Below are 27,398 nucleotides of genomic sequence, written 5' to 3'. Positions count from 1 at the left end.
ATCAGGTGAGAAATTGGGGATCAACAGAGGTGAGGCTTAGAACCTCATCCCCCCTGTTCTGAGAGAAATCTTCTGCATCCATGGGTGTTTTATTGCCCTTGTCTAGCTTGGATTAACACATAGTCTACAGGCACACACCTGATCATCTACATTTGCTCTCTTACAACACTAAACTATGTTTTCTACCTTTATCTTGCATCTACCTACCACTTCAGCATTTTATTAAAAATAATAATAATTAAGAGAGAAATGTGGTATCCACATATAAATCAAGTATAAAAATCAAATGAGTATTCATATTTGAACTGACTGTTTATAGTTCATAATGCATGAGCAAAACCAAAATTTCTGTGATGACTGCCCTTGTCCTGTTCACCATGTAACTTATTCACTATGTAAGAATTTGTTCTCCATGTAAAAACTTGTTCGGTATGCTTCAGAAGATTGGAGACTGACGAAAATTCGGCTTAGGGTGGATTAAGGATTGTGCATTGAGCATTGACTCCCCTATACAGAATTTTATTGATGTTAACAACCATTTGATCAATAAATATGACAGATGCCCTCACACACATACAAAAAAAAGTACACACTTCCAATTGTGAAATAAATAAGTACCCGGGTTGTAATGTATAGCATAAGGAATATATTCAAAATATTGTCACAACTTGGTATGGTGATAGCTGGTACCTAGAATTATCATGTATATAAATGTTGAATCACTGTGTTGTACACCTGAAACTAATGTAATACTGTGTGTCAACTACCCTTCAATAAAAAATAATTGTCTACAAAAGAAATAAAAATAAAAATAAAATAAAATAAAATGTTAGGCAACCATAAGGCACTTTAACATAAGAGCTATGTTAACTAACTAAATAATATCTGCTGGTTTTAGGGGTCAAAATTCAGAGCAACAGGAAGAAAACTGTGATATGATCAGAAATAGAGGCCTTTTCTGTGTTAAGACTGACCTGAAATTGAGTGTTATTCCAAGGAGGTAGTGGATAAAAAGACCTGGGGCAGCTGCTGCTTGACATCACTGACATGGGTCTGTGGTTTTCTATCTCAGTCCCGCACGATCAGATACTGTGTTTTCCTCTTTACTATATCAGAAGTTAGTTGTTTTGAGGCAAGAATAGACCATCTGATCTGTGTCCAGTTCAACAGCACAACAGATAAACCAAACCTTAAACATTTCTCTGGTGACAGTTCCAATTTTATTGAATCACTCAGTCACTGAAGAAAAATGTAGTTTTATGGAACCAGTACTTCCCAGTTCTTTCAAAATGATGTCCAAGAAACATAATATATTAGAATAGAATTACTTTGGTCTGGGTATTTTCATGTTGGCCAAATAAGGGAAAAAATATATTATTAAGAAAACACTTTTATATCCAAACAGGAGGTTTGGAAAAATTTTAATAGTTCATGTTAGCGTTTTGGATTGAGTATCCCAAATTAATCCAATACTACTATGACAAATGGATTCTGAGATTTTTAAAAAGATGACACCCCATTTTAGAATATTTTGAATGTTCAGAGATAGGGTTTCCTGAGTCATTAATTATACTTCATTTTTTAAGATTTGTGTTAAAAAAGATCAAACTGAACATTTTAGTCTAACCAAGGAAAATGTTATCTTAAGTGGTAAAGACTTGCTGTCTGTGAATAATAGGAAGTGAACTGATAACATTCACTGTATATTGTGAGGAAAAAAACAATTTTTTCACAGAGGTATGAAGATATTGTTTAGAGATATATTTATGACATTTAAAAAACCTACTTTTCTGTCTTCAAAATATTATTTCTAGGCTATATATATATTTTGGTGCTTGTGCAAATGCTTTTGCAGTTTTGAAAATGATAAAAACTGGATTGTAAGTGAGGTTCCCTGAGGACATCCTCCAGATGTGTAAAAGGCGCTCTGATCAGGGTAACGTGGGTCTTACTCACCCTTAGCTGCCCTAAGGCCTCACATCTCTATACAAGACTGGCTGTCAGTATTTAAAATGATATAGAGTTATTTTTTAAAAACAAAATAGGAAGAGATTTTGAAAAACAAAAATCATGCCTTGATAACTTTAGCAGCCACCAGATACATCTTAATATATGGTAGGAAATCAAACATTTTAATAAACAGAACCAATGACTGGGAAGAAAAAATAAAGAAAACCAATGATTAGGAAGGAAAAAAATAATGGCTATGTCCTCTGTCATCAGTGAAAGTCCGGATTTGTTATACTCTGTTTTGTGTTCCAGGGGTAGAGTTTTAAATCTACAGACAACACAGTCTGCATTTACAAATGTCTCTGATCATTTTATGTATATAACAAAGAAAATTCTGCTGAAATTCATTGACCAAATCCCATGCAGAAGAAGACATTTATGATATATTCCATTTTTCTGGAAATACATCTTAATTTGGGGGATCACCTTCCTATTATGCATTTATTTGATCCTTTGAAAGTTAATGTTGTGGGTAATCATGTAAATGTTTATGGAAAAACTATTGAAGTGATTCCATTAGTATTCTGTTCAAATACTTGGAGAGTAACCTTCATATTTATATATTTCTTTGTTCTACTATACAACTGTAAATCCAGGAAATGTGTTCTTTTACAAAAACTAATTTTTTATTGTAAAGTATTTGTGACAATGCAAAGGTGAATCTTATACATGTTCAATAAAAATCGTATTTTAAAAGTAAAAAAAAAAACAAAAAAACCCACGTTAAATTTACTATCTTACCCATTTTTTTTTATTAAGGTATCATTGATATACACTCTTATGAAGGTTTCACATGAACAACATTGTGGTTACTACATCCACCCATATTATCAAATCCATCTTACACATTTTTATGGTTCAGTAGTGTTAAGTATATTCACTCTCCTGTGATCTCTGGGACTTTGTCATCTTGCAGCACTACAAGTCTATACCATTAAGCAATAATCCCCTCTGCCTCTAACCCTTGGTAACTACCTTTCTACTTTCTGCTTCTATGATTGTGATTATTTTAGGTATTTCACATCAGTGGAATAATACAGTATTTGTCCTTTTGTGCCTGGCTTGATTCATTAGCATAATATCCTCTATGTTCATCCATGTTGTAGCATGTGGCCAGGCTCCTTCTTTTCTAAGGTTGAATAGTACTCCACTGTATGTCTGTATCATATTTTCTTTATCTGTTCATCTGTCCAGAGACATGTTACTTCTATCTTTTGGCTATTGTGAATAATGTTGCCATGACCATGACACTACTTTATGTTCTTTTGGCTATTTACCCAGAATTAGAATTGCTAGATGGCATGGTAATTTTATTTCTAATTATCTGGGGAACCTCTATACTGTTTCCTGTATGGCTGCACCATTTAACATTCCCACCACAGTACACAAGGGTTCCAAGATTTCCCACATACCTGTGAACATACTATTTTCTGTTCTTTTCATAGTGGCCATCCTGATATATATGAGGTGGTAGGTATGTGGTTTTGGTTTGTATTTTCCTAATGATGAGTGATACTGAGCACCTTCTCAGATACTTACTGGGCCATTTGAATATCTTCTTTGGAGAAATGTCTATCAAATCCTTTGCCTATTTTTTAAATTGGATTACCTTGTTGTTGAGTTGTAGAAGCTCCTTATATATGCCTTATATATCCTTAAAACATTTAGCAAATCCCAAAAAGTGGAGAGACAGGTGAAAACATAGAATCACAGCTCTCTGCAAGCAAAAGTAGATTCTGGAGCCTCACAGAAACAATTCAAGTATAATTGACTAATTGCTGAAAAGTAAATTAGAACAAGCTTGAGAGATTAAAACCTCTAGGCAGCTGTAGGGGAACCTACACCCTTTCATAAGTTTTAACTGCACTTTTTATGAGTTGTACTTCTATTTTATGAAGTAAGAGAAAATCTAAATAGACTGATTACTAGTAAGAAGAATGAATCAGTAATTAAAATCCTGTCCACAAACAAAAGTTCAGGACTAGATGGCTTCACTGGTAAATTTTATTAAACATTCCAAGAATTAATGCCAATATTTTTTAAATTCTTCCAAAAAGCAGAAGAGGGAGAATACTTCCAAATTCATTTTATGATGCCAGCATTACACTGATAACAATCTCAGACAAGGACACCACAAGAAAACTACAAGTCAGTAATCCCTGATGAACACAGCTACAAAAGCCCTCTATAAATTGTAGCAAACCAAATTCAACAGTACAGTAAAAAGAATCATATATCATGATCAAGTGGGATTTTTCCAGTGATGCAAGAATAGTTCAACATCTACAAATCAATCACTGTGATAAATTATGTTAATAAAATAAAGGATAAAAATTATATAATCATCTCAACAGATGCGGAAAATATACTTGACAAAATTCAACATCTGCTTATGATAAAAACTCTCAACAAAGTGGGTATACAGGGCATGATCCTCAATAAGTAAAACCATATATAACTAGCCCACTGCTAACCTCTTACTCACTGGTGAATAGTTGAAAGCTTGAAAGCTTTTCCTTTAAGATCAGGACATGATGCCCACTTGAACTGCTTTTATCCAACATACTGTTGGAAGTTCTACTTACCAGAGCAAATAGGCAAGACAAAAAAATAAAAGGCATCCAAACTGGAAAGGAAGAGTAAAACTCACTATTTGCATATGATATATATATATATGCAAAACCCTAAAGACTCCACCAAAAACATGTTAGAATTAATAAATGAATTAAGTAAAATTGCAGAAAAAGAACCAATACATGAAAATCTGTGGTATTTCTATACATAGTAAGCTATCAGAAAGAGAAATTAAGAAAACAATCCTATTTACAACTGCATCAAAAAGAATAAAATACCAAGGAATAAATTTGACCGAGGAGGTAAAAGACCTGTATGGTGAAAAGTATAATGCACTGATGAAATAAACTGGAGGAGACACAAATAAATGCAGTTAATTTCATGCTCATAGATTGGAAGAATTCATATTCTTAAAATATCCATAATTTTTTGGTGAGGTCTGCCTGGTTTTGGTATTAGGGTGATGCTGGCTTCATATAATGAATTTGTGAGTATTCATTCCCTCCTCTTCTATTTTTTGGAAAACTTTAAGGAGAATGAGTATTATGTCTTCTCTGTATGTCTGATAAAATTCTGCAGTAAATCCATCTGGCCTGGAGGTTTTGCTCTTGGGTAGTTTTTTGATTACCAGTTTTTAATTGGTCTGTTTAGATTTTCTGATTCTTCCTTGGTCAGTCTTGGAAGGTTGTATTTTTCTAGGAAGTTGTCCATTTCTTCTAGGTTTTCCAGCTTGTTAGCATATAGGTTTTCATAGTATTCTCTAATAATTCTTTGTGTTTCTGTGGGGTCCGTCGTGGTTTTTCCTTGTTTTGGATTGTGTTGATGTGTGTTGATTCTCTTTTTCTCTTAATAAGTCTTAATAAGTCTTTTTCTCTTAATAATATCTATTTTATTAATTTTCTCAAAGAACCAATTCTTGGTTTCATTGATTTTTCTATTGTTTTATTCTTCTGAATTTTATTAATTTCTTCTCTGATCTTTATTATGTCCCTCCTTCTGCTGACTTTATGCCTCATTTGTTCTTCTTTTTCCAATTTCAATAATTGTGAATTTAGACTATTCATTTGGAATTGTTCTTCCTTCTTTAAATAAGCTTTGATTGCTATATACTTTCCTCTTAGAACTGCTTTTGCTGTGTCCCACAGAAGTTGGGGCTTTGTGCTGTTGTTGTCATTTTTCTCCATATATTGCTTGATCTCTATTTTAATTTGGTCACTGATCCATTGATTATTTAGGAGCATGTTGTTAAGCCTCCATGTGTTTGTGAGCTTTTTTGCATCCTTTTACAGTTTATTTCTAGTTTTATACCTTTGTGGTCTGAGAAGTTGGTTGGTAGAATTTCAATCTTTTTGAATTTACTGAGGCTCTTTTTGTGGCGTAGTATGTGGTCTATTCTGGAAAATGTTCCATGTGCACTTGAGAAGGATGTGTATCCTGCTGCTTTTGGGTGTAAAGTTCTATAGATGTCTATTAGGTCCATCTGTTCTAGTGTGTTGTTCAGTGCCTCTGTATTCTTACTTATTTTCTGTCTGGTGGATCTATCCTTTGGAGTGAGTGGTGTGTTGAAGTCCCCCAAAATGAATGCATTACATTCTATTTCCTCCTTTAATTCTGTTAGTATTTGTTTCACATATGTTGATGCTCCTGTATTGGGTGCATATATGTTTATAATGGTTATATCCTCTTGTTGGACTGACCCCTTTATCATTATGTAATGCCCTTCTTTATCTCTTGTTACTTCTTTGTTTTGATGTTTATTTTGTCTGATACTAGTACTGCAACACCTTCTTTTTTCTCCTTGTTTGCTTGAAATATCTTTTTCCATCCCTTGACTTTTAGTCTGTGCATGTCTTTGAGTTTGAGGTGAGTCTCTTGTAAGCAGCATATAGATGGGATTTGCTTTTTTATCCATTCTGTTACTCTGTGTCTTTTGATTGGTGCATTCAGTCCATTTACATTTAGGGTGATTATTGAAAGATATGTACTTATTGCATTGCAGGCTTCAGATTCATGGTTACCAAAGGTTGAAGTGTAGCTTCTTTACTATCTGTTAAATTTAACTCGCTTATTGAGCTATTATAAACACAGTCTGATGATTCTTTCTTTCTCTTCCTTCTTATTCCTCCTCCTCCATTCTTTATATGTTATGTGTTTTATTCTGTGCTCTTTTGTGTTTACTTTGACTGCTTTTATGAGTAGTTGATTTTATTTTTTGCCTTTAGTTAGTATTTGGTTGGTTTGCTTTCTTTGCTATGATTTTATTTTCTCTGGTGACATCTATTTATTTAGTCTTAGGAGTGCTTCCATCTAGAGCAGTCCCTGTAAAATACCCTGTAGAGGTGGTTTGTGGGAGGCAAATTCCCTCAACTTTTGCTTGTCTGGGAATTGTTCAATCCCTCCTTCATATTTAAATGATAATCGTGCTGGATACAGTATCCTTGGTTCACGGCCCTTCTGTTTCATTGCATTAAATTTATCATGCCATTCTCTTCTGGCCTGTAAGGTTTCTGTTGAGAAGTCTGATGATAGCCTGATGGGTTTTCCTTTGTAGGTGACCTTTTTTCTCTCTCTGGCTGCCTTTAATACTCTGTCCTTGTCCTTGATCTTCACCATTTTAATTATTATGTGTCTTGGTGTCCTCCTTGGGTCCCTTCTTTTGGGAGTTCTGTGGACTTCCATGGTTTGAGAGACTATTTCCTGCCTCATTTTGGGGAAGTTTTCTGCAATTATTTCTTCAAATACAGGTTCTGACCCTTTTTCTCTCTCTTCTTCTGGTACCCCTATAATGCCGATATTGTTCTGTTTGGATTGGTCACACAGTTCTCTTAATACTCTTTCATTCCTGGAGATCCTTTTATCTCTCTCTGCCTCAGCTTCTCTGTTCCTGTTCTCTGATTTCTACTTCATTAACGGCTCCTTACACCTCATCCAGTCTACTCTTAAGTCCTTCCAGAGATTGTTTTATTTCTGTATTCTCCCTCCCAACTTTATCCGTTAGCTCTTGCATTTTTCTATGCAGCTTCATCAGCATGGTTATGACCTTTATTTTGAATTATTTTTCAGGAAGATTGATTAAATCTATCTCCCCAGGCTCCTTCTCAGGGGTTGTCTGGGTTATTCTTGTCTGGATCAAATTCTTCTGACTTTTTATGGTGATAGAGGTAGTCGTGGGCAGTTGGCGCATGTGTCAGCTGGGAGAACAAAGTCCCTTCCCACTTGTTGGTTGCCCTCCTCTCCTGCGAGAATGGCAACCCCTAGTTGTCTTGTGCTGGGCAGCTGCATGCTGATGCGGCCTCTGAGTCTGGCCCGGGTGTCTGCAGAGGAGGCTCTGGGCTGTTGCTGTGGGTATGGCCACTCTCAGGCTGCTCCCCTGCTATTGTGGAGCTACGACAGAGGGGGAATAGATGGGAGGCTGTTTACCGCCGTGAGGGGCCTCAGAGCTGCGCTGCCTCCCAGAGGGTCAGGGTGCCCAGAGTTCCCCGGATTTCCCAGCTGCTGAGTGTGCTGGGATGCTTCCGTCCAGCTGTGAGGCCCCTGTCCCTTTTAGACTTTCAAAAAAGCACTCGCTTTTCTTTTGTCCCAGAGGCACCGGCCGTGGGGACCCACTCGCAGATTTTACTATTCTGTTTCCCTGATATCCAGCACACCATGCACTGTGTCTGCACTCCCGGTGTGAATGACGAGGGCTGTGTATTTAGCAGTCCTGGGCTCCCTCTCCCTCCCTGGTCTCCTTTCCTCCCACTAGGGAGCTGGGATGGGGGTGGCGCTCGGGTCCTGCTCGGCCATGGCTTTTATTTTACCCCCTTTGTGAGGTGCTGAGTTCTCGCAGATGTAGATGTAGCCTGGCTGTTGTACTGTATCTTCTGGTCTCTCTTTTAGGAAAAGTTGTACTTGCTGTATTTTCAAAAATATATATGGTTTTGGGAGATTTCCGCTGCCCTACTCACGCCGCCATCTTGGCTCCTCCTCATCACTCAAATTAAAACTACAGTAGGCTAAGATCTCTGTGTTCATTTTTGAATTCTCACTAGTCCAATTTCTGGCCTTATGAAAGCCCTTTAGTAAATATTTACTTACTTAATAAAATGAATGGGTCATAATCTAATGATTATGACTATAACTGAGTGAGTCCAATGTATTTATATTTTTACTAATATCATCAAGTAAATATCGAGGAATCCCAAACTCTTGGAGTTCTTTAAAAGAATGAACAAGGGTGTCTGTGACAAGATTGGTATGAAATTACAAATCAATTACAAGAATACTGGAAAGTTTACAAATATTTGAAAATTAAACAATACTTCTGAACAACTAGTGGGTCAAAATAAATCAAAAGAGAATTGAAAAATACCTTGGAGAAAATTAAAATAGATACACAACATAATAAAATTTATGAGATACAGCAAAAACAGTTATAAGAGGGAAGTTCATAAACACCTACATTAAGAAAAAAAGATCTCAAATAAGAGATCTAACTGTACATGTTATGGAACTAGGTGAACTGAGACTGTTTGCTAGTCTAATACTAAGCTAGATGGCTATATAAACCCAACATACTTAATGTATTTCATTTCTTCATTACTTTAAATGCTAGAATAATTTTTTGGAGAAAGTTATTCAAGTCTGTCTCCTTTTCTTGAAACTGAAATTTATATTACTGAAAAATTAAAATAGCCAGTCACCATATAAAGGTCTGAGTTTTCAGAAAAACATTTCGTGAACAGAGCCAGTATTCTTTTGGATATATATGGAAAAGACCAAGCACAGGTGTCAGCCACAGCTGAACCCCGGGCACAAACTATAGCTGTAGGACTTGGTCTGTGGGTAAAATTGTTAACATTTCCAGAATATCTTACTTGGCTTTGATGCATTTGCATAACCTCAGGGATGGAGAGAAGTTCATCTCCATGTCAATGAGGGCGTGTCTGTACTTGAGAGGTTAAGGGGAGTGGCTTGCTTGCTTGTTCTGGAGCAGGGGAGAGAGACATGCTGGACTGGTTTGTAAGCAATAAATGGGTTTTAAACTTTTTTCCTCCCTTTGACTTATTTCAGTCTTAAGACGTATTTTGCCCCAGGATTTCCTCTCCCTGGAGTTACAGGTCTTACCCTTTCCATTCCTGCCTCCTCTGGCTTGGTTCCATCTTGTTTCTTACAGTGACCCACATCTTCTGATAAAAGGAAGGAATCCTGGTGGACACTGACTTGTGCAGGAACACCCAGGGGGCTCTATCCCTAGAGATCACCTCTGAATATGGGTTTGCCCCTCTAGACACTGAGAATCACATCTTTCTCCCCAAAGCTTTTTTGTTTCTGAACCTCATCAAACATGGTCCGTTTTTTTCTGATCCGATATATTGCTCAGTGAAGAGTTACAGATACATACAGGGTCTGGTAGTATAATCGAAAAAGATTGATTTTCTAGGGTGTCCATATTTTCTATGCGATAGTAGAGGCATTAGTAAATCTTCCTCCATTCACCTACATACAGAGTGGAGACAGTCTAGTTTTTAAAGACTATGGTTTACTACTTTCTCACACAATAAGTAGATATTTTTAGTGCTTGCAAAGAGATCTCAGCAATGTTGCGCCCACCCTACTGTTCAATGAAAACAGACTTTTGAAAAATGTTACACATAAAGCAACCACACTGAATTCCACAGGTGTATCGGAGACCATTAGACTTTCTGAAGCAGTGATAGGATGGTCAAAGATGGCAGGGTGGTGGAAGTGTAGCCCCACACCGTCCACTCCCGTCAGCCTGAGCCTGGGAAGGCCCACTGCCAGCGGATGAGAATTCTCTCCTTGGTATGGAGACTGTCCAACCACCGGGAGGTCATCACTGCTGGGTGTGAACACATGGGCAAGTCTCCCATCCTTTACCAACTGTCTGTGAAAGAAGCTGTATGTACATCTCCCTCGACAGGAAGTGATGCAGAAGAGACAGTTTCCCAGTGTGAGGTATTGGTGGCAGAGAAGCTCTTCATTCTTCAGAGCACTTTATATACTAACAGTTTGTGATAGTTGTGTAGGTGATGCTGATAGAAAAGGATTTCTGTAACTTGGTGTAAATCCGAGGAGAGGAATTCTCGGGGCCAAAATACTTCTGAAAACTGAAATCAGCCAAAGGGAGAAATAAAGTTTAAAATCCGTTTATTGCTTACAAACTGCAGCCCCATGCTGTCTCTCTCCTCTGCTCCAGAAGCAGCAAGGAAGCAAGCAAGCCCCTCCCCTTAGTCTCTCAGGTTCAGACATGCCCTACACTGCTCAGGTAATTACCCAATGACATGGAGATGAACTTCTCTCCACCCCTGAGGATATGCAAATGCAGCAAAGCCAGGAGAGATATTCTGGAAATATTACAATTTTACCTACAGGCCACCCCTCCAGAAATCTTGCCTTACAATCTACTCATTCCCATTTTTGTGCAATAGTCCCTGGGCAAGAAAACAGGAGGACTGTGACCAGACTAATGACATATCAATAGCGACAGCAACAAAATCATAATCCTCAAGCCAGAGGATTCAGCAAGGTTCAAACTCTTATGCAGATTAAGTCCATAGCTAGTCCATTCCATAGGCAGGCAGTTCAGAGCAATCATCATGTGGCAGATGCAGCCAGGGAGCGTATCCAGGCCACAAGGACTGTCAGAGAAAATAACCTTAAGGGTGATAATATATATGTTTTAATGACACCAGCATAGGCAAATCTTGTCCATCAGGTAGGATACATGCAAGACAGTGGTCTTGTGATAAAGCAGTGGCAGGAGTGGGATCTCGTCCTGGTCTAGTATACCACACTTTCACTCCCCTCCCTGTGGGAGTTACATGAGGGTCAATATATAGGGCTATGGGAGGTACATGCACTGGGCATAAAGATAAAACTTTCCTGCAAGATGCTCTTACCTCCTGGACGTTTTGGGTACACTACTGTGACCTTTGGGGGCCATTCAGCTGTTATTCCAGGAATACACAGGAGGACAGCTTCTAGACCTTTCCCCCAAGGTGCCAGAAGGGCCAGCCATCACTGCTCCATGTGTCAAAATGTCCAGGGTCAGGTCCATTCAACAGTGTTTCCAGGGCTTAATGCAGTAGGGGCTGGCAGCAGGATGTTGCTCCCCTGGCCATATCTTGGCTTCAATAAATTCTTTGGTTTGGATGTACAATTGTACAGGAGAGGCAGCAAGGTGTGTGAGCATATCCACAGGGCTAAGAGCTCCTTTATGTGACTTCTCATTCAAATGCCGCAGCACTGTCCATAGGCAAACTGACCAACCCCTTAGGCTACTGCTGTCTGATGTCAGGCCAGAATTCAATAAATTGTTGTACCTCTCTATCATGCCTGTCCCGGTAGGATTATATGGTACATGAAATTTCCACTTTATTCCTAATTGCTGAACCCATTCTTGTAACGCATGGCCAGTAAAGTAGGGCCTTGATTGCTCTCAGTCACCTCCGTCCAGCCATAGGCTGCAGAGATGCTCCAGGCCCCTCTTGGTGGTTTGCTGACCTGCATAACATGCAGGAAAACCAAGCAATAGTCCAGTAGCAATGTCCACACAAGTCATGGCATACTGTTATCCTTCTGATATGGGCAGAGGTCCAATATAGTCTATTTGCCACCTGACAAGGGGTATTAGTCCCCTTACTATTGTCCTATGTTGTTGTGGGACTCGGTGTTAAGTCCCTCTTAGAGCACCCTCTTAGGCACTCCTTCCAGGCTCTACTGACTTCCTCAAAGGTCAATGGCAAGCCCCAGCAATGGGCTACAGCCCACATTCTTTCACCCCACGTACAACAAACACTGGTGTAGCCATTGGGCCACATCAGAGGCAGGCTTTCCTTCTGGCCAGCGCACCAGGGCTAATGTGTCTCCTTCACAATTCCCTGGGGATGCCAAAGGCAAATGGCCTCTCACATGATATACAGTAACAGTCTTAGTTTGACCAGAGGTCCGTAAGTCTTGCCACAACTCTTGCCGCCAAAGGGGCTGGTGACTAACCATCCAGTTGGCATGATACCATGTCAGTAGCCACAGGGTCAAGCCCCAATAGATGGCACAGCTGTTAGTGCAGACAACTATGGGGGAAGTCTCCTGGGTGGTCACAAGCCATACTGTCCTCAACTCAGCTCACTGACTGCAATCCATATTGTCTCAGTGTTAGGATGGAAAGCCACAGCCCTCCACTTTGGGGGCCACCCACAACTAGAGGCATCTGAGTACCAAGCATCTTCAGGTATAGGGGCTTTTCCCTCCTCATAAGGGGTCTGGGCTACCAATGAGTCAAAAGCAAGTTATTCCTGCTTTCCAGTGGTATAGGTCACTGGCCCCAATAAACATTGGAATTCTCCACTTAAGGGGCTAGTAAAGAGGGCACTGCGCTGCTGTAAATATGCGCCCCACTTGGCCAGTGTATGTGTTTGTGCCATGCCACTCCGTGGCCTTTGGGTCCACTCCCGCATCCACCCTGTGATGGGAGATATGGTTATTACCTTGGTCAGAGCTATTCCGGTGATGGGCTCCGTAGCCAGCACAGTGTGGTACACAGCAGCCAGTTGCTTCTCTATCAGGGTGTACCGGGCCTCTGCTCCTTTCCATAGTTGTGACCAGAATCCATTAGGTTGGCATGTCTGTTCAGGCTGCTGCCAAAGACTCCATCCATAGCCATCTTCATTTACATGAACATCTAGCTCACGGGGCCTTGATGAGTCCATTACACTCAAGGCCTGTATGGCCTTGACTGCCCGCTTGGCAGCAGTAAAAGCAGCTGCACATGCCTCATCCCAGTCCCACCTGATGCCCTTTCGTACCAACTGGTATAAGGGCTTCAGAATTTGTGCCAAGTGCGGGATACTCTCCAGTAGCCCCAAAGACCCCAAAACTCTTGTAATACTGCCACAGTGGTGGGGTGGGGAAAGCCTGGACCTTGTCTATAACTGCTTCAAGAACAACTTTAGTTTTATTCGACCAGAAAACCTGCAAGAATTTCACAGACAAAGCAGGTCCCTGAATCTTGGTGCTGTTCACAGCCCATCCTTTTTCCTGTAGAAGCTGCAACAGTTTAGGAACTGCCCTTCTAAATCTGAAAGAGAATCAGATGTGAGCATAATGTCATCAATGTAGTGATACAACCACATTGCGGTTTCTTCCATGTGGACAAGATGCGGGCTACAAGTCCATGACAGATGGTGGGACTTTGGAGGTATCGCTGTGAAAGGACAGTGAATGTCCACTGCTGGCCTTCCTATGTGAAGGCAAACTGTTCCTGGCTTTACTGTGCTATGTCCATAGAGAAGAAAGCATTAGCAAGGTCTAGTACATAATGATATGTTCCCAGCTCTTGGCTGAGGGTGTCCAGAATGTCTGCTATAGAGGGGACAGCAGCATGCAAAGGGGGTGTGACTTTATTCAATTCCCTGTAGTCTACAGTCACCCACCAGGATCCATCTGGCTTTCTCTCTGGCCACACTGGGGAATTAAAAGGACTATGAGTGGGCTTTATCATGCCCACCCTCTCCAACTCCTGTAGTTTTTCCAATTTCCTTGTGCTCCCAGGCAATTTATACTTAGTATTTGTCACCCGCAGAGGTACAGGCAGAGCTGAAGATGGGTGCTTAGCATGTCCCCTCAGAACTGCCTTTACCACACGTACCCTTAGTCTGAACTCACCTGCAGTGGTCTGTAACCATAATATCTACCCCCAAAATATATTCAGGAATGGGAGAAATGTACACAGTATAGTCCTTTGGGAGTTAAACGCCTTAACCCCTATGAGATTTGGGCTTTCTTCTCTCTAAATGTCTTACCCTGATAGCCATGTATCTAAGTTGGGGTCCCGGTAAAATGATCAGGGTTGCCATGAATCAAAGAACACTCAGCTCCTGTGTTCCACCAGCACCAGGACACATTGTACATTCACAGGGGACCAATGAATTGCTAATTCTACATGTGGCCTCTGGTCCCCACCATGTCACCCAAGGTGGGTACTTTGACCACTCTCCCAGTTGAACCATGATGCCCAATCATCCTCCCGTGGCGGTGAGGGCTCAGGCAAATCCTGAGTACTGTCTCCCATGAAGTTCTGCAGGGACACAGGCCAGGTATGAGGCCTTGACTCTGGTTTCCATGTCCTGGACCTCAGGGGCTGGAACTGCTACTCTGGCTTTAATTGGTGCCACAGTTCTAAAAAGATTCTATTGGGCTGCCCATGGGGTTTTTCTTTCACTAACCAGGCCTTTACCAAATCAACCCATATCAGGGTCCTTGAGACCTTCACGGGTCTCTTTGTACTTCTTTCAGTCGTGGTCTGTACTTCCCTCCGTGTCCTTATTGTTTCAATCTCCCCCAGATCTGCTAAAATATGAGTAGCCTCACTTATGGGTTGCCCTAGGTGGGGGGCAAGAGTAGTCACTAGGGACCCAAAGAGAGACGTGGGAGCTTATGCCACACCAGGTTCCACATTCCTACAGTAAACAACACCTCACCAGGGCCCTAGAGTCCATATTATAGAGGATATTTTTCATACCCAATTCCTGCACTACCTATTGGAGCTCTGCATATGTTTTTTGACTACTGGGAAAATATGGTAAATCACCCTGATTAGGCCAAACTACCCTGATGGCAGCTGTCAGCCATTCCAGGTGTGTCTGATTCCCTGAAGCATGATGGGCATTTTGTAACCAATGCTGGAGGGAAGCCATTCTACTCATCTCAGTACCCGACATAACAATGTTTTCCACCCACATATCCCAGAGACGTACATGTCATGTAGGCAGAGATTCCGATGTCCTCTGTCAATACCAGACGTTCACGTCATCCAACTCATCCTGGGCATATGGGCAGAGCATGGAATGCTGCACAACCTGGGGAGGTGGCTGCTCCTCCCACTGAGGAGCCCACGGTTATTTCATTTTTATTTTCTTAATTACAGCTGGGTGGGCCTTTAAAACAGGAGAAGATGGCACCTCTGGCACTGGTGAAGATCTACTAATGGAAAATTGTTTTACCCAGCTACTCAGATTCCAGCTTCTTTCATCGGGTACACTACCACGTTCAAAACACAGCCCCCAAGTCTGCCCTGGAAATCTCTCCATTCCAGGAAATGCAGAATAGGAGGAATATATGGCAACTTTTTAAGGCCAGACTTGGCTTAAATGTAATAGCATCATATTCCATAACCAGCCCCAGTTGGGTGAGGTACAGATTGGGAAATTTAGACAAACTATGTGTCTAATAGAAAAGGAAATTGTTAGGGGAAACAATTTGCCAGTCTCTGTGACATGAGATTTTCCACTGTGGCATTAGGCAATATGGTGTGAGTTCCTTTAGGACTTTCCAAATTCATTATATGCAAGAGTTTTCACTCTGGTGTGCATTCTGGTGTGATGTACTCTAAGAGCTGCCTTACGGACAAAGGTTTTCTTGCACTCACTACATTCATAAGGTTTCTCCCCTGTGTGAATTCTCTGATGTACTCTGAGAGTTGAATTTTGGGCAAAAGCTTTTCCACATTCATTACACTCATAGGGTTTCTCTCCTGTGTGAATTCTCTGGTGTGCACTGAGGTGTGACTTCTGAGAAAAAGTTTTCCCACATTCATTACATTCATAGGATTTTACACCTGTGTGAATTCTTTGATGTACTCTGAGGGTTGAATTGTGGGCAAAAGGTTTCCCACATATATTACATTCATAGGGTTTCTCCCCTGTGTGAGTTCTCTGATGTGCCATAACATAAGATTTCTGGGAAAAAGTTTTCCCACATTCATTACATTCATAGGGTTTCTCCCCTGTGCGAGTCCTCAGATGTGCTCTGAGGTGTGATGTCTTGGAGAAAGTTTTTCCACATTCATTACATTCATAGGGTCTTTCCCCCGTGTGAGTTCTCTGATGTGCCCTGAGAGCTGAATTATCAGCAAAAGTTTTCCCACATTTATTACATTCATAAGGTTTTTCTCCTGTGTGAATTCTCTGATGTGCACTAAGGTGTGTCCTTTGGGAGAAAGTTTTTCCACATTCATTACATTTGTAGGGTTTCTCTCCTGTGTGAATTCTTTGATGGACTGTAAGGGCTGCCTTATAGACAAAAGTTTTCTGACATCCACTACATTCATAAGGCTTTTCCCCTTTATGAATTCTCTCATGTCCACTGAGGTATGATTTCTGGGAGAAGGTTTTCCCACATTCACTGCATTCATAGGGTTTCTCCCCTGTGTGAATTCTCTGGTGTGTACTGAGGTGTGTCTTCTGGGAAAAAGTTTTCCCACATTCATTACATTCATAGAGTTTCTCTCTTGTATGAATTTTCTGATGTGCTCTGAGGGCTGAATTATGGGCAAAAGTTTTTTCACACTGATGGCATTCATAGGGTTTCTCCCCTGTGTGAGTTCTCTGATGTACTCTGAGGGCTGAGTTATGGGCAAAAGTTTTCGCACAGTCATTACATTCATAAGGTTTCTCCCCTGTGTGAGTTCTCTGATGTGCTCTGAGGGCTGAGTTATGGGCGAAAGACCTACCACAGTCATTACATTCATAGGGTTTCTCCCCTGTATGAATTCTCTGATGTGCTTTGAGAACAGATACATGGGCAAAAGACCTACCACACTCACTACACTCATAGGGTTTTTCGCCTGTGTGAATTCTCTGATGTGCTCTGAGGGTTGAATTATCAGCAAAAGTTTTCCCACATTCATTACATCCATAGGGCTTCTCGCCTGTGTGAATTCTCTGATGTGCACTTAGGTGTGCCCTGTGGGAGAAAGACTTCCCACATTCAATACATCCATAGGGTTTTTTGCTTGTGTGAATTGTCCGATGTGCACTGAGTTGTGATGTCTTGGAGAAAGCTCTCCCACATTCTATACACTCAAAGCATTTCTCTCCTTTTTGAGTTCTCTGATGTTCTTTGAGATATGCCATCTCAGAGAATGTTTTCCCATATTCAATACTTTGAAAGGGTTTCATCTGTGTGTGTGTTTTCAAGTGTAAGATGAAGGCAGATTTCTTGTAAGATTTCCCAAATCCACTGTTATCATAAGGTTTCTCCTTTGTGTGAACTGTCAGATGTTCAACAAGGTCTGGCTTGTGACAGGAAGTTTTCCCACATTCATTACGTCCATAGAGACTGACACCCGTATCAGTTCTAGGATAAAAAAGGTATGAATCTGAACAAAAAGAATTCCCACATTTCTCACATTTGTAACATTTCACTCCTGAGTGCATCCTCTGATGAGGATTCTGGTAAAAGCATGTCCTGCATTCATTACACTCAAATGACTTCTCTCCTGTGTCACTTTGCTGATATACATTGGGAGCTAAGTTTTGATGAAGGGACTTCCCGTATTTACCACATTGGTAGAGTTTCTCTTCTGTGTGAGTTCTCTGATGCATTATAATGTCTGATTTTTGATAGAAGGCACTTGTACATCCACTGTACACACAGAATTTATCACCAGTTTGTGTCTTCTGATGTATTATATGGGCTGAGCTCTGGCTCAAGTTTTCTTCACATTTATTGCTTGCAAAAGTTTCCTGTCCTGTAATGGTTCTCTGAGCTTTGGTGAGGGGTGAATTCCTGCTGCAGTTATTCTCATTTTCATTACATTCATGGTGTGTCATAGTCATTTGAACTTTACTGTATTTCACAACGGTTTTGCCACAAGATTTCCCACATTCACTAAGAGGAAAGCATTTCTCCCTTGTGCCAGTTCTTGTGCAGTTAAATACAGTTGCTTTATCACAGTTTTTCCTAAATTCATCATCTGTACAGGATTCCTCTCTTGTCACAGAACTCTTAGCTGTGACACAGTCTGAGTTATCAAGGAAAACATTTCCATATTCATTACATTCAAAAGATTGCTTCAGAGTTTGAAATTTCTGATGATCTTCCTTATAATTGAGAGTTTTCATATTTTTGTTATATTCACAAGTATGAATTTTCTCATGCTTAGTATCAAGCTGTATCTTTTCACATATATTCATATAATCAATCTTCTTTCTTGAATAAATTCTGTCACTAATAATCAATTCAGAAACAACTGGCACATTCATTCCAAGTGAATCACATGTACAGGGCATTTTTCCTAAAAATTCTGGAGTCATGTTCAGATTAAATATTTTTTCTAAAACTTTCTGCCTTTCTTTACTCAGTGTTTTGTTATCAATGAATATTACTTGCCACAGAGGTTTCTCTTGCTTTTCCTGGTTCTGCTGAATGTGGACATCAACTTTGTAGTATCCTAAAATGAGAAAAATTGAAAACATTAATTTCGTATTTTGTATGCAGAGGAGCTTATAGCCACGTTTTGTTATGTATTGTATTCTACTGTTTCTGGTCACATCTCTCATCTCCAAAAATTAGTAACTCATGCACACAGATACAAAGACATTCTCTCTTTCCTCACCCAGGTTGTTTTTAAAAAACAGGTATTATTTCTAACACTGGCCAAGATGGAGTAGCCCCATTATTCCCAGTCTTCCCTCTTACAATTAAAAAACCCTGGTTCAGAATTAATTAATTAAAATAAAATAAACAAATGAAGATGCTTATAAATGGAAAGAAGGTGGATTATGGGACTTAATAAATGACATGGCACAGAATACCATGGCTTTTCTTTCTGCTTCCCACATTTCTTACATGAGGTGCTAGAGTGCTGGAGAAGGCTGCAATCCAAAACCAAAAATGGGCACATATAAGAAGAGCTCCAAGAAAAGCCTGTTCTTTTAGCCAAAGGTCTGAGAAAAAGGTGGTCTAACATAGCAGAAAAAAATTTTGACAATACTCACCCTACTCAAGCCAAACAAAAATGAAACCCTCTTTCCTGCACGTGGTTCTAGCAAGGCTGCACCAGGAATAAAACACCCACCACCCCAAACATAAAGGATGTGTTCACTCCTGAAAAATTTTTCTCCAGAACCCAAATCAAGAGCTCATAGGAAAGTTTATGAAAAATCCTCAGAAAGTTCCAGTCATAAGATATTCTTGGTGATGGTAACAGCAGCCACAAACAAATTTCTGCCTGGAAACATATTCTTACCTACTTTATGGAATCCTTAAGTGCAAAAGCAACAAGTCTGTTGTTTTAGGGCACTGGTGGTAACTCATAGTAGGTAGGGAAGGAAAGAAGGGAAAGGGAAGGTGCAGAAATATGAAAAGAGGCAGGAATACACAGCAGGCTCAATATTACAGCTAGAAGAATGAAGTACCACTTGGAATAACTACACCCTCAAAACCCAAGGACACAGTATATTAAAAAAGTTGAATTCACATTATTTTCAAATGCACATGAAGCATTCATCAGGACAAGACCACACTGTAGGCTGTAAGAAAAATCTTTACAAATAAACAAGAACAGAAATTATGTAAATATGATCTTGAGCCACTGAGAAATTATACTAGAAATCACTAATACAAAGTTATCTGGAGAAATACAAAATATTTGCAAATTAATATACTCCTAAGTAACCCATCAATCAAAGAGGAAACCTCACAGAAAATTAAGATATTTCGAGAAAACAAAAACTGTTTAAAACATAAATTTATGAGATGACGCTAAATCAGTACTCAGAAATAAGTTTATAGCTTAAGAATTTTATATTAAAAAAGAAAGACCTCCAGATGCCTAACTTCTACTTCAAGAATCCAAAGGAGTTAAATCTAAAGAAAGCAAAATGGAGAAAATAATACTTAACGACACTGATTGGGGCAAGCATCTAGTAATGTACATAATTATTAAGTCACTATGTTGTATATCTGAAACCAACTTAATATTGTATATCAATTTTATTCCAATAAAAAATATGCCACTATAAAAAAATAGCAAAAAACCCCCAATGAAATTGAAAATGGAAAACAACAGAGAAAAATCAATCAAACCAAAGCTTAATCCTCTGCATGGTTTTTTTTTTAATGTTTAAAACCTACAGAGGAAAAAAGAGAAGATACACATTATCATTATCAGAAAGAAATCTGGGAGGGGACATATTGTTTGTCCCTCCCTGCTTCTGACCCGGAGATAAGGAAGGAGACACGATGAGATGTCGAAGACCTGAAAGGGCCAGCCAGGGGACTCGAGGCTTAACAGTGCAAGAGTTGTGCTGAGAGGGCACCCTTTGTATTTACTGAGCAAATATATGTTAACAATAGAATTCTGTGTGGGGGACTTAATACACAATCACTAACTAACTCTAAACTTAATCCTCGGCAGTCTCCAGTCTTCTGGGGCGCAACGTCTTACAAGGTATTGAAACAATAGCAAGGGCAATTAGGCCACAGAAACTGTTTTGGTCTTGTTTGTTCTGTTCTTGATCACATATCAGGAATTACAGGAAAAATAAGTCATGTATGATTATAATTTGATTTCTATACTTGATTAATATATTAATCCCACAACATATATACTTACATGACAGACAGTAAAGAGATAATAAGAGAGTATTAGGAAAAATTCTATAGTCATAAATTTGACAATTTACATGAAATGGACACATTTCCTGGAGGGGGGAACAAAAACTACCAAACTCACTCAAGATTTTACTCAAGAAGGAAGACATAACCCAAACAGATCAGCACCTACTTAAGAAATTGAATTATGTGCTCAAAGAATATGTAGCTCCAAAATTAGCTCCAGGACAAGACAGTATTAACTAGTGAATTGTACCACACACATAAAGAAGAAATGTTACCAATTTTACATAATCTCTTCCAGAAAGTACAAGAAAATAAATTTACAGACCAATAGGCTTCCTTAGATGTGAAACTCCTCAAAAATTTAGCAGCAAAAAGAACACAGCATTATATAAAAATAAATGATAAACTAGGGTAGAGATTCATCTCAAGAATGCAAGCTATTACAATATTCAAAAGCCAATAAATGTAATCCATGATATAGTCATCTAAAGAATTAAAACTACACAATCACATCAATTAAAGCAAAAAATATTTCACAAAATTTGCAAACCATTCATTAACCTAATAAAGGGAATCTACAAGAAGTCTACAGCTAACATCATACTTAAGAATGAGAGACTGACTGCTTTAAATCTAAAACTGGAAAAAGACAAGGATGTCTATGGGAAAGGCAGTATATACAGAAAAGACAAGTAATGATTCTGTAGCATCTTACTACACTGATGGACAGTGACTGTAATGGGGTATGTGGGGGGGACTTGATGATAGTGGGAGTCTAGTAACCATAATGTTGTTCAAGTAACTGTATATTAACAATATAATAATAAAAAAAAAAAGACAAGGGTGTCTACTCTGAGCACTTCTACTCAAAACTGTATTGGAAGTTCCAACCAGTGTGGTAAACCAAGAATAAAAATGAAAAGATCCAGAGTAAGCCTACACAGAAAATCATAGAAAAGGTCAAAAAAGCTCCCTGAACTAGTGTTTTCAGCAAGGGCAAAATACAAAGGCAATATACAAATCATATATAACAATGGATCAATGGAAATTTGGAATCAGATAAACAATTTATCTTAGCATTGAAAAAACAAAAAAACTGGTATGCTAAAAACTGCTAATGAAAGAAATCAAAGAAATTCTAAATAAATGGACAGGTATGCTCTTTATGGATTAGAAGATTCAATCCACTTCCAGGTGAAAAGCCAGCATACTTCTTTGTAAATACCAAAAAGCTCATTTTAAAATTCATTTCAACATAAAGTAAGTGGACCCACACTACCAGATCTCAAGGCTTAATTAATATATTACAGTAATAAAGTTAATGTGGTATCACCATAAACACAGATATGTATATAGATGCCACAGAAGTATAGTCTTACATATATAGCACATGCATACAAAAATATGCACATGTATATACACATTTATACACATGTACATATATAGCCATATACAAAAATACATTCATCCATTTTCTAAGAATGATGCAAATGCTACTCAATAAATAATATTTTTAATAAATGGTGGTAGAATAACTTGACTCCACTTTTTAAAAATTTAAACTTGACACATACCTCACACTTGCTATAAAAATTATTAAGAAGTGGACCACAATGTGTAAATGTGCAATTTGGAATTTTCTAGGAGAAAACAGGAATAAACCTGTGTTAATTTCAGTTTTGATGATCCTCTACAGCACATCATAGCATGATCCTCAAGAGAAAATCAATGAATTGGACCTTACCAAAACTAATGTTCAATGTTAGCTGGCCACTTCTGAATCCATGCCAACAGAAGAAACAGGGTAGAGCCTTCCTTCTGCCTAGTGAGGACAGAAGTCCAGGTTCCCTATGCCTCCTCTGACACCCTTGGGAGCTGGAGTAGACTGCCACGTTAACTCTGGGCAGGGGTGAGAGATCAGGCTCCCTACCAGCCTTCTGCTAACACTAACCACCCTGTATACCACATCCTGTATGACACACAGGGGCCAGTGTCCCTAACTCATCTTCACTGTTCTTTGAATCTTTCAGAATTTTATGTTTGACACATATTAAGATATATATACATTGTATTATATATATTTACATTGTCCATACATTAATTACACATTTATATATATATATATGTACATTTTAAGCTGTACTTAGTGGTACAGCAAAAAGGAATACATTCACTTCATCTTTCCCATGGTTAATGCTTTTTATATCTTATTAATTCCTTCCCTAAGCAGGGTCATGAACATATTCTCCTTATCATCATAAAGAATATTTCTAGTTTTGCTTGATAATCAGGGCATTAAGCCACCTGAATCTGATTTTTTGTTTTGATCCTTAAGGTTACGATTCTTTCCCCACTATTCTGTGAGGAGAGTACCACCTGTCAATGACCAAATATCTATAGTGTTTTTTCTTGAGCTTTCTTTTCTGTTTCACTAATTTATTAACCTATTCCACCCCCAGCCCTATAGCACTTAACTATTTAGAGCTTTATGTAAAGCCATGCCATCTGGTAGAGCAAGTCCTCCCCCACTGCTCTTCTTTGTCAATGGGTTTAGTTTGGTATTGCATTAAATTGTTACAAATACATCCCCTTTTGAATTTATTATATGAGTACTTTTCTTCTGTCATTTTTACAGTTATCTAATGTTTTGATCATTGTTTTTATTTGAGAAACATTCTACAGTTTGCTTTCCAGTTTATTATTTTTTAATTTCACTTCTAAATTTTGCTTTTATTAGCATATTTTTGTTGATTTTGCTTAATTTATTAATATAAATATGAGATTACAAATTTACCTCTGTTAACTGTTTTTAGCTATACACTAAGGTTTCTAATATGTACATTTATTTTTATTATTTTATAAATATCATTCAACTTTGGATTTGATTTCCTTTCTTTTACACATTATTTATACACTGTTTAAAGGTGATAACATTTCCATGAAAATTTCCACTTTACTAATTTATCAAACTATGTTGAGAGAGTGTGGTGATTCTGATTTACTGGGTTTATTGGTATTTTTTTGTAGACTAACACTATATTTTCAAACTGTATTTTCACTATCTTACGACTATTCCATGGGAAAATGAAAGGCTTGTTCTTTGATTTCAGCAAACACAAATACGTGGTTTTCTTTTAATAAAAATATCCCTACAAGCATATTTACTTAATGTCGAGAGTATCTACATTTAATCAGATGAACTATATTATGATATCCTCCTAATCTTAAGAAATTTAAAATTCTTGTAATTCCATTATTTTCTGTTTTATGATCACTGATTTCATATTGTTTGATGAAGCCATTCAAATGCTTAAAGATATACTTTAACCTATGCTCTTGAGCTAGTGGGTCCTCTTTTAAGGTAATACACTTATTGCCTATATTCAAACCTGTATGATATACAGAACATGAAACCTTATTTTATTTTTATTGACTTAATGACTTTATTACTCTTTTACTACAATCTTTCTAAGATACTTATTTAGGGATATCTTTTTTAGCCTAGCAATATGATCCAATCATTTACATGTAGTGACTGGGAGATATGCTTGATCTAAATTATATCAGTCTTTGTACTATGCTATCTGTTTAAATGGCTTAACAAAAACTTACAGTAAATACACTTAGATGATTTTTACTCTTCTGTTTTAGGAATCATATTGTAACTATAGTTTTTGAAACTCCTAGAATTCTTTACTAGCTTACACAAAGGCCAATAAACACATTAAAAGATACTTGACTTCATTAGTGATCAGTGAAGTTACTATGGGCTGAATTTTGTCTCCCCTCAAATTCATATATGAAGCCCTAATCCCCCATGTAACTACATTTGCAGATAAGGCCCTTCGGGAGGTAATTAAGGCTAAGTGAGGTCATAAGGATGGTGTCATCCTTCTACAGGACTTGTGCCCTTATAGAACTATGGGAGACATCAAAGCTCTTTCTCTCTCCATACATGCACAGAGGAAATGCCATGTGGTGAACAGGGAGAAAGAAGTCACCCACAAGTCAGGAAGAGGCAGGAAGTGCCAGAAATCAACCCTGCTGGCATCGTCATCTCGGACTTCCAGCCAAGCTGTGAGAAATTTCTGTTGTTTAAGCCACACTAGCTATGGAATTTTGTTATGCAGGGCCAGATGACTAATACATCTCCATGATATGCTACTTCAGTCTACAAGGATGACTAGAACAAAAAGTAAGATAATAACAAGTGCTAGTGAAGATGTGGAGACATCAGAATCCTCATATGCTATTGTTGGGTAATGCAAAATGGTACAGTACAGCCACTTTGGAAAACAGTCTGATAAGCCACACACACAATTACCATATAACTCAGCAATTCCACTCCTAATTATAAACTCAAGAGAAATAGAAGCATGTCTACGGAAAACTTGTTATCAATGTTTATGTAAGCATTACTCAGTAACAGCCAAATGGTGGAATCCCAAATGTCTACTGACTGATCAAGGGACAAACAAATGTGGTGCATTCACATGATGAGTTATTTTGCCATTAGGAGGATGAAGTACTAATGCATGCTACATGTAACCCTAAGTGACAGAAACCAGTCACAAAAGACCACATAGTGAGTGACTCCATTTATATAAAATGTCCAGAATGGCAAATATAGAGGGAAGAAAGTAGATTAGTGGTTGCTAAAGATGGAGGGGACACAGGGATGGCGAAGTGATAGCTAAAGAGTTTCTTTTTGAGGTGACAAAAGCTGGTGACACATTATCTGTGAGTATATTAAAAGCCACTGAATTGTACACTTTTAATGGGTAAATTCTATGGTGTGGAATTTTCCCAATAAAATGATTTAAAAGGAAACACACATGCAAAAGTATTCCGTACTAAGGTCTAACTACCCCAGGTGTTTCCCTCTGTCAGTGCTCACCCACCTGGGTGCCTCTGGTGTAGGAATTCTTCCTCTAAGGACCAGGGCTCTTCTCCTTGCTCCAACTTGAAGATCACCTCAGGTTTAGTAATGCAATACCCTATAAAAGTAACAATCGAGGTATGTATAGACCAGACCCATGGATTTTTTGGTTTCCAAAGGTGGAGAAAGATACAGCAACAAGAGCAGTAAAATAAAGGTGCTCATGTGAAGTTTTCCATGGGAAAGTAATGGCACAAACATGAGATCTAAAGATTTCAGTTACCTTGACCTCTTGGAAGTCTGAACAGCAATCATGTCTATAATGGGTCCACATGTTCTGAGCATTTTAAAATATGAATTGTAACCTAGGTGGAGTCATTGGGAAGGTTTGCTCACCCACTGAGACAAGGTGGCTGTAGTTCTCCAGCATGACATCTCTGTATAGGGTCCTCTGCGCAGGGCCCAGGGCCTGCCACTCCTCCTGGGTGAGCTCCACAGTCACATCTTTGAATGACACTGACCCCTGTAACAGAATATTTTGTTCAAAAGTTCAGAAGTATGTGATAAAATGCATCTGAGAACTACTACATTTCGTGTATACTCTTATGGCTCTAAGGAAATGGTTATAAAGGATGCCCATTCTTGACCTAATTTTGTCTTTAACTTTGGAGTTACTTGAGTAGTTAAAAAGGTTTTTAACTTATCATAATTCATCATTTATGTATATTCATGTATTAAAGGTTTTTAAGACAGAAAAATTCAATATAAAGAAGATGTTTACAATTCTTCTTACCCTGGGTATCTTGAGTTCTAGAGAATGCTAGAATGTTCATTCCCTCACTAGACAATGTAGTTACAAATAATGGGAGCCAAGAAGATACACGTAAGCTATAGAGATATACATGATTAAACTTATGTAAAATAAGTGCAAAAAGATATATAAATCTAAAGCTCAGGAAGGGGGAAGAACTTCCAAGGAGTTGAAATCAGAGCGCAGCGTGTGAGAACCCCACCTACACAGAAGTAACAGCAGTGAGTATGAGGATAAAAACACAGTCACAGAGCAGGGGCAGCCAATTTGGCAATGACTTTCCCATGCAGCTGCCCAGTCTAGCTTATGAGCAGCTTTCTGAATACTGATGCCAAACACAAACATTGGGAAACAAAAGGAAAAAATCATGTTACAAGTCTTAGTGAGATAGATCTGTTCATGCTGGTACTGAAGGATCTAAAACACAATGGTTTCAGAATATGGATGGGAGGTTTAGGATGAAGATGAGCATTTAAGAGTTATTAGTAATTTGGGTGATAACTGAACTTAGCAGAGGCAGAGAGCATCTTAAGCAGAGGGACTGAGAAAAGACAAGTACCAAAACTAGCATCCAAAGAACCATAAATATTAAAGAGGCAGGAAGAGCAGGGCCACAGAACCAGAGAAGGCACTTTCTAAAAAGTAACAATACGATCAGGAGAGGGTAGTTCTGGCAACTGAGAAAAGGGAAAGTTTCCAAAACAAAAGGTTCCAAAGGAG

The 27,398-nt window shown here is 38.7% G+C and overlaps 1 protein-coding gene across 11 annotated transcripts in view; it reads right to left on the bottom strand.

The window, feature by feature from the left end:
* Positions 1–2,609: 2,609 nt before the first annotated feature.
* Positions 2,610–27,398, bottom strand: part of ZNF658 (zinc finger protein 658) — a 31,835-nt gene continuing 7,046 nt past the window's right edge. For 7 of the 11 annotated variants that reach the window (XM_036904435.2, XM_057498480.1, XM_057498483.1 and 4 more), the window contains 3 exons: positions 26,264–26,390; positions 25,890–25,985; positions 2,610–18,817 (listed from right to left, as the gene is read on the bottom strand). In XM_036904435.2, the coding sequence (XP_036760330.1) occupies positions 15,906–18,817; positions 25,890–25,985; positions 26,264–26,390 (3,135 nt within the window). In that variant the 3' untranslated portion in view covers positions 2,610–15,905. The remainder of the gene's footprint in view (positions 18,818–25,889; positions 25,986–26,263; positions 26,391–27,398) is intronic. The other 4 variants (XM_036904438.2, XM_036904436.2, XR_008996467.1 and 1 more) reach the window with 3 other exon arrangements.

This window comes from Manis pentadactyla, chromosome 3, assembly GCF_030020395.1.
Source record: "Manis pentadactyla isolate mManPen7 chromosome 3, mManPen7.hap1, whole genome shotgun sequence".
Classification (NCBI taxonomy): Eukaryota; Metazoa; Chordata; class Mammalia; order Pholidota; family Manidae; genus Manis; species Manis pentadactyla.
The sequence above is the reverse complement of the archived record's forward strand: the minus strand, read 5'-3'. Positions and strand labels throughout refer to the sequence as shown.